This window comes from Salmo salar, chromosome ssa18 (assembly GCF_905237065.1).
Source record: "Salmo salar chromosome ssa18, Ssal_v3.1, whole genome shotgun sequence".
NCBI classification, from domain to species: domain Eukaryota; kingdom Metazoa; phylum Chordata; class Actinopteri; order Salmoniformes; family Salmonidae; genus Salmo; species Salmo salar.
The window spans coordinates 14,493,537-14,506,208 of NC_059459.1; the positions used below are offsets into that span (position 1 = coordinate 14,493,537).

The 12,672-nt window shown below is 43.2% G+C and overlaps 1 protein-coding gene across 1 annotated transcript in view; it reads left to right on the forward strand.

Moving 5' to 3' along the window:
- The first annotated feature begins 4,501 nt into the window (after positions 1-4,501).
- The window catches only part of LOC106576683 (uncharacterized), a 33,813-nt gene continuing 25,642 nt past the window's right edge, over positions 4,502-12,672 (forward strand). The window contains exon 1 of the mRNA XM_014153989.2: positions 4,502-4,914. Coding sequence (XP_014009464.1) covers positions 4,836-4,914 — 79 coding nt within the window. The 5' untranslated portion in view covers positions 4,502-4,835. The remainder of the gene's footprint in view (positions 4,915-12,672) is intronic.

The window sequence follows — 12,672 nt, forward strand, 5'->3', positions numbered from 1 at the left end:
CAACGAGCAATCACTGGAGAATAAACTGGATGAGCTCCATTCGAGACTATCCTACCAACCGGACATAAAAAAATTGAATATCTTATGTTTCATCGAGTCGTGGCTGAACAACAACACAGATAATATACAGTTGGCTGGGTTTTTCGTGCATTGACAAGACAGAATAGCTACGTCCGGTAAGACGAGGGGTGGGGGTGTGTGCCTATTTGTCAATAACAGCTAGTGTGCAATGTCTAATATTAAGGTAGTCTTGAGGTATTGCTCGCCTGATGTAGAGTACCTTATGATAAGCTGTAGACCACACTATCTACCAAGATCATTTTTCATAGCCGTCTATTTACCACCACAAACCGACGCTTGCACAAAGACCGCGTTCAGCGAGCTGTATAAGGCCATAAGCTAACAAGAAAATGCTCATCCAGAAGCGGCGCTCCTAGTTGCCGGGGACTTTAATGCAGGCAAACTTAAATCAGTTTTACCTCACTTCTAACAGGATGTCACATGTGCAACCACAGGAAAAGAAACTCTAGACCACCTTTACTCCACACACAGAGACACGTACAAAGCTCTCACTCACCCTCCATTTGAAATATCTGACCATAATTCTATCCTCCTGATTCCTGCTTACAAGCAAAACCTAAAGCAGGAAGTACCAGTGACTCGCTCAATACAGAAGAGGTCGGATGACACGGATGCTATGTTACAGGACTATTTTGCTAGCTCAGACTGGAATATGTTCCGGAATTCATCCAATGGCACCTCAGTCACCGGCTTCATCAATAAGTGCATCAGCGACATCATCCCCATAGTGACCGTACGTACATATCCCAAACAGAAGCCATAGATTACAGGCAACATCCGCACCGAGCTAATGGTTACAGCTGCCGCTTTCAAGGAGCGGGACACTAATCCCAATGCTTATACGAAATCCTGCTTTGCCCTCAGATGAACCATCAAACAGGCAAAGCATCAATACAGGACTAAGTTCGAATCCTACTTCACCAGCTTTGAAGCTTGTCGGATGTGGCAGGGCTTGCAAACTATTATGGACTACAAAGGGAAACAAAGCCGCGAGCTGCCCAGTGACGCAATTACCAGATGGGCTAAATGCCTTTTATGCTCGCATCAATGCAAGAAACACTGAAGCATGCATGAGTGCACCAGTTGTTCCAGACGACTGTGTGATCACGCTCTCCTCTGATGTGAGCAAGACCTTTAAACAGGTCAACATTCACAAGACCTCTCTCCCTGACCGAGACTGTAATACCTACATGTTTCAAGCAGACCACCATAGTCCATGTGCCCAAGAAAGTGAAGGTAACCTGCCTAAAAGACTACCGCCCCGTAGCACTCACGTCGGTAGCTATGAAGTGCTTTGAAAGGCTGGTCATGGCTCACATCAACACCATCATCCCGGAAACCCTAGACCCACTCCAATTTGCATACCACCCCAACAGATCCACAGATGACGCAATCTCAATCGCACTCAACACTGCCCATCCCACCTGGACAAAAAGGAACATGAGACAAAAGGAACATGAGAATGCTACAGCTCAGCGTTCAACACCATAGTGCCCACAAAGTTTATCACTAAACCGAGGACCCTGGGACTAAACACTTCCCTCTGCAACTGGATCCTGAACTTCCTGACGTGCCGCCCCCAGGTGGTAAGGGTAGGCGACAACACATCTGCCAGGCTGATCCTCAACATGGGGGCCCCTTGGGGAGCGTGCTTAGTCGCCTCCTGTTCTCCCTGTTCACCCACGACTGCATGGCCAAGCACGACTTCAACACCATCATTAAGTTCACTGACAACACAACAGTGGTAGGCCTGATCACCAACAACAATGAGACAGTCTATAGGGAGGAGGTCAGAGACCTGGCAGTGTGGTGCCATAACAAGAACCTCTCCCTCAACGTGAGCAAGACAAAGGAGATGATCGTGGACTACAGGAAAAGGAGGGCCGAACATGCCCCCATTCACATCGATGGGGCTGTAGTCGAGCATGTCAAGAGTTTCAAATTCCTTGGTGTCCACATCACCAACAAACTATCATGGTCCAAACACACCAAGAAAGTCGTGAAAAGGGCAAGACAACGCCTTTTCCCCCTCAGGAGACTGAAAAGATTTGGCATGGGTCCCCAGATCCTCAAAAACTTCTACATCTGCACAATTGAGAGCATCCTGACAGGTTGCATCCCCGCAGGTATGGCAACTGCTCTCCATCTGACCGTAAGGCGCTACAGAGGGTAGTGCGTACAGCCCAGTACATAACTAGGGCCAAGGTTCCTGCCATCCAGGACTTATATACAAGGCGGTGTCAGAGAAAGGCCCCAAAAATTGTTAAAGACTCCATACACCCAAGTCATAGACTGTTCTCTCTGCTACTGCACGGCAAGCGGTACCGGAGTGTCAAGTCTAGGTCCAACAGCCTCCTTAACAGCCCCAAGACATTAGACTGCTGAACAATGAATCAAATGGCCACCTGGACTATTTGTAGTGACACCCCCCCTGTTTTTACACTGCTGCTACTCACTGTTTATTATTTATGCATAGTCACTTTACCCCTACCTACAGTACATGTACAAATTACTTTGACTAACCTGTACCCCCACACATTGACTCGGTACCGGTACCTCCTGTATACAGCCTCATTATTGTGTTACTTTTTATATTTTTATATTTTTTTTACTTGAGTTTACTTAGTCAATATTTTCTTAACTCTATTTTCTTAAAACTGCATTGTTGGTTAAGGGCTTGTAAGTAAGCATTTCTATCAGGAATCAAGGTAAGACCCAGATGCAGACATGTCGAATTGACAATGGTTTAATATTCCAACAGGGGCAGGCAATAGACAGATCAAGGCAGGCAGGGGTCAGTAAACCAGAGGTGGGGCAATGGTACCGGACGGCAGGCAGGCTCAGGGTCAGGGTAGGCAGAGGTCAACATTCCAGAGGTGGGGCAAAGGTACAGGTCGGCAAGCAGGCTCAGGGTCAGGGGCAGGCAGAGTGGTCAGGCAGGTGGGATCAGAGTTAGGACAGGCAAGGGTCAAAACCAGGAGGGCGAGAAATAGAGAGACTGGGAAAAGCAGGAGCTGAGACACAAAAACGCTGGTTGACATGACAAGCAAGACGAACTGGCAACGGACAAACAGAGAACACAGGTATAAATACACAAGGGATAATGGGGAAGATGGGCGACACCTGTAGGGGTGGAGACAATCACAAGGACAGGTGAAACAGATCAGGGTGTGACAATTTCATGGTAAGGTCTACACCTGTTGTATTCGGCGCATGTGACAAATACAATTGGATTTTATTTTATTTCCAATAAATATCGAGGGTCTTTTTCTGGTGACATGATCATCGATGCTTGGCTGCCATTTGACAAATAAAAATGAGGTTGTTCTTTTGTCCATACTAATCTCATCATGTAGGCTATATCTGCACTGTATCTGCGAGCTGTTGGCTAAAGCACACATGCCAATACCAGAGTGGGTACACTCTCTATATAATGCAAAACATTTTTGTGAGAAAACCATCAGTAAAGTTGAAAATGTGATGGAACCCCATTTAACTTGTATTTTTTATTCGGTACATGGGAATTTAACCGCAAAAGGTACTTTTATCTGCACTATGTCATCACGCACAGCCTTTTATCCGCAACAAGTCTGTCACCAATTGGGTGGAAACTTAGCTAGTGGAATAAAATGAAGAATCTTTTAGCAGATATTCTTTTGCTGTCAAAGAAGATTAGGAACTCTACTGTGAGGCAGACTGGATCATCCAATCCATATTCATTTGCTTTGGTATTTCCTGGACCATGTGAGAGTTAATAATGAAAGACAGAAAAGCACATTCTCCATTCTGTCTCTATACAGAGAAACAAAAGTGAAACAGATCTGTTTTATGATAGCATAATCCCCCCCTCCTCACTTTTCCTATGACAAAGTGGTGACCATTTTAATTGAAAACAATCACAGTAAGTTACTTAATTGTTACCCAGAAATTATTTGATATTGAGATAAAAATGGCTGCATTGGACACTTAAGAAAATTTCCATCCTTCTATATATTTCAGTGAATAATACTTCATCTGCCAATCGATCCCCTCTACCTTTATCTCTCTCCTATCCATCTGTTATTATTTTCTCACATTCACCCTCAGGATAAATTGGAGTCCCTGGCTTCTCCCTAGTCTTTTCCCATCCTCCCCCTCCTCCCTCTCTTCCCTATCCTCTCTTCCCTCTCTCCCCCTCCTTCTTTCCATTCTTACCTCCTCCTCTCTTTCTTCCCCCCTCCTCCCTCTCTTCTCTCCATCCTCCCTCTCCCCCCTCCTCCCTTTCTTCCCCCCTGCTCACACTCTTTCCTCCCTCCCTCCTCCCTTTCTTCCCTCCCTCCCTCCCTCCTCCCTCTGGCTGGCTGCCACTCCTCCCAGCGACTCTGTGTGTGTTGTTGGTTGAGGCCGGCCCCCTCTCTCTCCTCTGATGGAGGAGTGAAGCTCACTGACACACACTCACATACAGACGCAACACGCCACAGGCAGGCAGGCAGGCAGGCAGGCTACCAGACAGACTGGCAGACAGGTAGGCAGCAGTCAGGCAACATGACCCAAACAGGGAACAGCCTCAGCTCTGTGACCTGTGACAACAGATGCCAACCACAGAACTGAACACTGAAGTTTACTTTGAGAGCCTCAGAGGAGCTGGAGTAAGCAGAAAATAAGACAAATAACAAGACGGGATGAGGAGTGCTTGACTGCTGTTTTTTAGGCTGAGGAGGAGGGAGTATTTTACTAACTTTTTCTGCAGTTTCCGAACCTGTGGAATTCCATTCATGAGCCAGAGGAGGACTAAAGCCAGCATGGTATTCAGCTGGCAGAAGTCCTTTGCCATTCTGACCCCCTGGAGGAAAGGTATAGTACACTTCATGTAACCTGTCTCTGTCTCTTATGCCATCATGATGTCTCATCCTACCAACTGTCTATAGCAGCTGGATTTGCCAGCACAAATTGTAATTTGAGTGTCTGCTGGATGTGTTTTTGTGGTTGGAGACAGAGGTGTAATTTCAGCCTGACGGTAGAGGGTGTCTTTAGTTAACAGCAGTGGGCTTTTATGGTGTCTGGATTTTAGGAGACTTAATTGTCTCATCACGTGAACAACTCCTGATATCCAAAAGCAAACATGTATTGACTCACATCCACATGGACTTTTCTCAGTAAAGAGAGGAGAGTAAAGTGGTCTTGTTACCTCTTTGGTAGTTCTATTACGGACTAAGGATGCATTTTGGGGTAGACTTAAAAGGTGGCAAGGACAAGACAACACATTTGCTTTGCTGTGAATCTGCAGGTGCTAAATCCAGAACTTTACTGACTGAAGAGAACTGGACTTGATACAGTATAAATGTTCTCTTGATTAGAATAAGCAACAGTATGCTCTTTCATTACATAGCCTAGCATAGTTCTATTTTGAAGCCCAGACAAAACAATGACTTTTGCTTTCCAATGTCAATAAATGTAATTGCTACCATGGGGGAGTGACATTTAAAAAAAAATCCTAATTTGTGTACCATCTGTTTGTTATATACGCCCCAAGCTAAAGCGAGGCATCTTGTACAGACGTGCCACGAACAAGTAGGTTTGACTCTTCAAGACTGAGCAGGGTCATGAAATAACAAAACCTAACGGAAAAGGGACATTAAAAGTCTGTGCTGTGGATCTGTTCTAAACAGGACTGTGAAACACGTTCCACCCTCATCCTTGTGTCTGGAGAATGTTATATTACATTACATATGGTAATCAGCAGACTAAAAGCTTTATGTTGCGTGTTTCAGGAAAAAAAAAGTGTCAAATATCCTGACACAAAAACAAAGTGATTTTTAGGACCTGTTGATAGTCACAGAATCTATGGAGCCCTTGTGATACAGTGCAACTCCTCATTCTTCTTCCACTCCTCATTTCTCTGCATTCCAAGAATCCGCCTCTATCAGATAACGATCTCAGCTTATGTACAGTATGTCCTCCACACCTGTTGGGAAGGATTGTTCCCCCCAGATCCTCCATTTGTTTTGTCCTGAGACAGAAAATTCCCGGCATTGTTGTAGATGTGAAAGAGCTTAGACCCTCCTTGGCAGGAATCACGTTGTTTGTCATGATCTTTGGGTTGGAAGAAAAGGCCCATTGTAAAGATAACACTCACATTGTGAACAGTACATCAAGACAAGGCATTTATTGGTCTATTCTCGTGATGTCCTATTGTTGTCATTTGATCGCTGTTTAGTTCACAGCAAGAGGATTGTCTCAAAAACTGATTGTGAATTACAATGACATTGTAATTCTTCTCGGGAAAAAGGAGCTAACAATGAGAAAACGTCCTTGGCTCTATCTTTGTGCATAGTTTCCCTGAGCAAATAAATACTAAGTAATGTTTGACATTTTTTTTTACATTGTAGCATTCCACAAATCAAGTGTCCCTTCTTCCTCTCCCCATATTCATCACCCTGACTCAGAAACAGGCAGAACGGCACGTAGTGGAATTCACTGCTGTATGGAATCATCCTGTTTGGAAAGGGTGACAGGAATGATTCAGATCCTGAGGAATTTGAGCACCTGAAGGGAGTGAGAGAGTACTCTACACATTTTCTTCAAATATGTATGAACTGTGTCTTGATGCCCTATTTTTTCCGGCGTGATCCTGCCACAATAATGAATGATGATCACAATAATGACAACACACCTATGCCTGTTAGTGGTTGGATGAATTGCCATTTCATAGGGTAATCTGTCATACAAATCTGCATTTCGTGGATTACTTTTGAGGATGGATGGTCAGCAAAATCATCCTTTTCTTTTTCAAGAGGTTAAAAAGCCAATTGCCGTGTCAATTTAGGATTCATTCATCCAACAAAATTGGGAATTACCTATTAAAACATATTCATGTTGATTTGCGTTCAACTAAGAGGTAAACTGAGTTGGTTGGTGAGGGGGACTCAAACTCCATAACTCCTGTCGGCGGGAACTGGCCCCAAGGAGACTTTGCTTGCGTTAGCTCTCCTGCACATTCTTGTCTTATCCTAAGGGCGTCCGATAGTGGGGAGTGGGGAGCGGGGCCCCTGCTACCTCCTAGCTCACATTGATAAAGGGAGTCTGGGATCCCTCCTCAGGGTCGACGCCAAGTCCAAGGAAGAGGTGGAAAGGGAGAAAAGATACCAGGCCTGTGCGTTGAGAGACATGCAGCTGAGAAGAGACCTGGTTGGTTTCCTTGGGTATAGGATGGGCAAGAGATGGGGGGAAGGACTGAGATGGAAGTTGTGTGGCGTTATTTCACACCTCATCAGATAGGACATATGGTTTCTGTCACCTGAACTGCAGTGGAAATGATGTTGGAAAATGTTTTCTATGGGTCAATTGAATTATAATTGTGCTGTCCTAGAATTAAAAATGTGGCTCTTGAGGATTCACCTCCAGTTACCATTACTTCATAAACAACTTAAGGGTGAAACTTGCAACAACAACAACAAAAAATATGATAGTGACTAAATGACAAGTAGTGGGCATGAAGGTCTACCAGCAGGTTTGTGACCACCCAAAGTGCTAACAGAGAATGGACATTCTGCTAAACCCCCCGGCTGTGAAGATCGCAGGCTTGTCTCAGCCTGTTTATGACCTTTCCACTTAGAATCCAAGGAACTTACTGAATGAACAGTTTAGCCCAGGGCTTACACATGCCATCGCCCAGAGCCTGACCCACCGGGTTAATTCAACGTCTATTCCACGTTGGTTTAACGTCATTTCATTCAATTGTGGTGGATAAAACGTTGATTCAACCAGTGTGTTGCCAGTGGGGAGCTAATGTGCCCTGCCCTTCCATTAGGAAGAGTACACTTGCTTGGGTAGATAAAGTTATTGAGGAATACGCACTTTTCAGTGAGTGGAAAACAACTTCAGTTGTAGCTCTTCTTGGCCTAGTTGAAGCAATGGGAGACGTTCAGTTCAAATGTACATGCTAGCCTAACAACAATCTGTCATGCTCTAGTTATAAATCATCTGTTTGTTGGGATTCCAGCTTCTACCCTTGAGGGAGAGAGCAGTAGTGGAATGTTGAGTCTGCACGTACACAGGTCAACACACCTCAGGGAGGATCCGTGATATCTAATGGAGGAGACAATCATACACGCACACCCACATCACACACCCACACCGCAGAGGAGAGGGACGGATGTCACCTCTCCTTACAGCACATATTTTAGCCACTCCCGATCCCACCAGCCTCTGGCAACACACTGGTGCTGGCTGGATGTGTTTTTGCTCTGTGAGGGAGTGACAGCCACCCAGGAGCTTAAACCTTTGTTCTCACAGCAGAGTGGAGGCTCCAGGCATTTGGGAGGGCAGCAGGGCAATCCATCCGCTTTATCGAAACTCTCCTTTAGTGAGATCATTGTAAAGTTGATTTTCAAATGACTTTTTTTGGTTGGCCAACCTGAACGACAGTATTATACTACACGTCTGGAATGTTAAATGAATGTTGCGGCGAAACGTCTGACTCTGTCATTTCTGACAGAAAGGAAGCTAAATACGAGTCTAGAGGGGCGGACAGTGTGTAGCCTAATTATATGTGTGGGGTTACTCAGCCTTGCTGGAAACGGGCTGACTCCACTGAGCCTGTTCAATTACAGTGTAGGATTACAGATCTGTTTTGTCTTTCCTATGATGACACCTGGAAGATGTTGACACCTGCTTGGGTGTACGACCTCGTGATTTGTGGGATCAAACCAAGCAGGTTGTGTCACAATGGCAGTAGTAGGATTACGTGGTTGAATAAGCAAGGTGACTTCAACGTGTAATTAAAGTCAATCTGGTCCCATGTTTCTGTCTGCTGCTAATTCAGAGGAACTGGCAATTACTGCATTTTTTAAAATGTTACGATAAGACCGCATAGGCAGAGCAGAAAATAGAAAAAAAGTATATTCTCACAAAGAAAGATTGTTGTTATTCTCATTTCTTGAACACATTTCTCTATTAACTTTAATCCATTACAGAATGTTTTCAATTCATCTCCAAGTTGTATTAATTTCCACATTCTTATGTTTTGAATATAAATTCCTGGTGTGTTCAGTCACAGAAAAATAGATCAGTTTCCTCTTAATGTTGTTGATTGAGAAAAGATGGCTTGGATAAAGGGACTTCACAAATGGTTTACTCTAAGCTGATTCTGTGTAGGCAACCTGAAACAGAGCAACATTTGCATGTTTGATGTTACATTTTAGTCATTTAGCAGACGCCCTTATCCAGAGTGACTTACAGAAGCAATTTGGGTTAAGTGCCTTGCTTAACGGCACGTCAACATATTTTTTTACCTAGTCGGCTCAGGGATTCAGACCAGCGACCTTTCCGTTACTGGCCCATCGCTCTTAACCACTACACTACCACTTCAGTTGGCTATTGAGTGAAAACCTATAGCCAAAACCAGTTGACCAAAACCTGGTAAACTTCTCCAACTCAGCCATTCCAATACTTCTTCTGAAAGATAAGTTCTTGAATAAAGAGTTTGTGGTCGAGGTTATGGAAGAAAACGGAATGGAAAATAGGGTCTCTACACAAATGTATCTTGTTTGTATTTTACAAAACACATAACTCCACTATATTCATACTCCTGTTTACTTACAATAGATTGCAGTATTCACATTCCAAGCTGCCTGGAGCTGGGTGAGGTGCTGTTTGATCTCTCTGAACAGGGAACCAGGTCTCTAGTTTCTTAATTGAATATCCAGGGGGATTTGGATGCAGATTGTTTTCTCCTCATGGCCAACAGCAAACATGTCCCTTCTTCAGCAAACCCCTTTGCTCAATTACAAGCCCAGCACTGCTTTAAAGACTAGTGGATATCAATACCTGGGTTGTTCCACCAATTAGGTGCCTTTTCAGTATTGTAACTTGGTGAAAAAATAAGGTTTTATTTCACCTAATTTTAATATACTATCATAAAGAGCACATGTTCACTTAATAAAAAACGAGTTTCCCCATCTCAAGAAGTTACATTTAAAAATGACTATAGTAAGTACCAAACAAAGTAACAGGGTTGATGACTTTATCTTAAATCAGCCATAAATCCCGTTGTGACGGGGAGAATGGAAGCTTTTTGTGTGCAACAGGGAGAGGCAATTGAATGCAAACTTCACAAAAACATTTCTAGCCTGTCTATCTATTGGTAACAGGGTTAATGTGTTATGCTCGACAAAATACCAGAAAATGGCCAAAAAGAGTAGAACCAGCTCACCTGTTTTAACTCACAACAAAATACCTAGGGCTTTACAATGGTGGTGAAAACATGGAGAAATGTTGGGGTTAAGTGGGTTAAAATCCTCCTAGAATTCACATACAGTAGGATGTACAGAGGGACAAGTCAAAATACAGAATTTTGGCACTTTAGCAAGTCTTTATTCATTTTCAAAATCTGATTTATAGAATTTTCCATGTGGTCTATATTAAAGGGCACTTCATTTAATATAACAGGCTTTTAAAATGTAACATTTGTGCACAATTTCTACATACAATATCAAAAGGACGCAAAGGGCACATATTTTGTGGAACGACCCACCTAGGAGGTCAGGGAACTTTTAAGTATAGAGTAAATTATTATTATTTTTTTAATTTTATTTCACCTTTATTTTACCAGGTAGGCAAGTTGAGAACAAGTTCTCATTTACAACTGCGACCTGGCCAAGATAAAGCAAAGCATTTCGACACATATAACAACACAGAGTTACACATGGAGTAAAACAAACATACAGTCAATAATACAGTAGAAAAATAAGTCTATATACAATGTGAGCAAATGAGGTGAAATAAGGGAGGTAAAGGCAATAAATAGGCCATGGTGGCGGAGTAAATACAATGTAGCAATTAAAACACTGGAATGGTAGATTTGACAGTAGATGAGTGTGCAAAGTAGAAATACTGGGGTGCAAAGGAGCTAAATAAATACAGGAGGGGAAGAGGTAGTTGTTTGGGCTATTTATAGATGGGCTATGTACAGGTGCAGTGATATGTGAGCTGCTCTGACAGCTGGTGCTTAAAGCTAGTGAGGGAGATAAGTGTTTCCAGTTTCAGAGATTTTTGTAGTTTGTTCCAGTCATTGGCAGCAGAGAACTGGAAGGAGAGGCGGCCAAAGGAGGAATTGGCTTTGGGGGTGACAAGTGAGATATACTTGCTGGAACGTGTGCTACGGGTGGGTGCTGCTAGGGTGACCAGCGAGCAGAGATAAGATTTAAAAAATGACTGCTTGTGGGAGTAATGCATTAGCTGCTAAACATTAAGGCAATGTAGTTTACAATTTTATTGCATGTTAATGCAAGCTCGGATTAGTTATTTTTTGGGGGACAGTTGGGGAGCTTTAGTTTACAGTATAGTAAATACAAAAATGTTGTAACTTTCAACCCAAAATACAACAGCCTACATATTGTGCAGTATGTCTGTCTACACTCTTAGAAAAAAGGGTTCCGAAAGGGTTCTTCGGCTGTCCCCATAGGAAAACCCTTTTAGGTTCCAGGTTACATGGAACTCAAGAGGGTTCAACCTGGAACCAAATAGGGTTCTTCAAAGGATTCTCCTACTGGGACAGCCGGAGAACCCTTTAAGTTTTTTTTTTCTGAGTGTGTATAAGATGAAGTGCAGTACAGTAGTTGTTATGCAGGGGATCATTAGTGTTGCTCTTTAACTATCTACTCCTTCTTATCTGTTACCACTGTGTGAGATACACCAGTTCCCATTACACTCCTGTTGATAACACGACTGACTGTAGACTGACTTGATAAAGCCAATTAAGAGATAGTCAGGGCTGTGCTGCTGGAGAGTTACACATGGACTGCAGTCTCTCGTATCTCCCCCAAGGGACCACAGCCTTATCAAGGCTTAGGGAGCTGCTGTAAATGGGTATACATATGATATTTCTTAGTTGTTTTACAGTACAGTCATACCTTGAGGACCATTCTAGACAACCATTTACATACTTCTGATTGGACTGCTGAGGTTTCAGGAGTGTCCATGCTGTGTGTTCCTCTGGGAGCGACATGGCTGGGTTAAACGTGTCTTTCAGTGTGTTTTTATTTGTTATTATTTTATTCAGGGAAGCACCATATGATCCTGTATGAGCTTGGTTTGGGACTTAGTGTACATGCTGGATCAAAGGCTGTATACTCCAGGGACATGTTCAAGAATGACTTACCTCAGAAATAACCCACACTGATACTAGTCTTTAATCTGATGTTGTTAAGTCATCTTGGGCACAATAGGGCCTGAACAGTGTCTAAGTAGTTGTAATTATGCTCTGACCACAGTGGAATCAGTAATGTGCTCCATTTTCCCGCCATTTGAAGAAAACAGGAAATAGGTTTCCTTGTCTCCTCTGCAAGAATTTGTTTTGGGAATACGATGTCTTGAGTTGAGCTAGTGCAATTCTTTCCACATGTAACATTAGCACTATGGGAGTGGCATGAAGAAAATACACACCTCATTCTAATCAAGTGAGCCATACCAGAATGACGCATTGCACAACACATGCAATTATGGGGATTCATATGAATTCATGATATGTAGCTAAATAAACATTGGGATTTTGAATGAATGTACTTTAGTTGAACACAAAACTGGGGATTCGAATGAGACGACACATGTAGG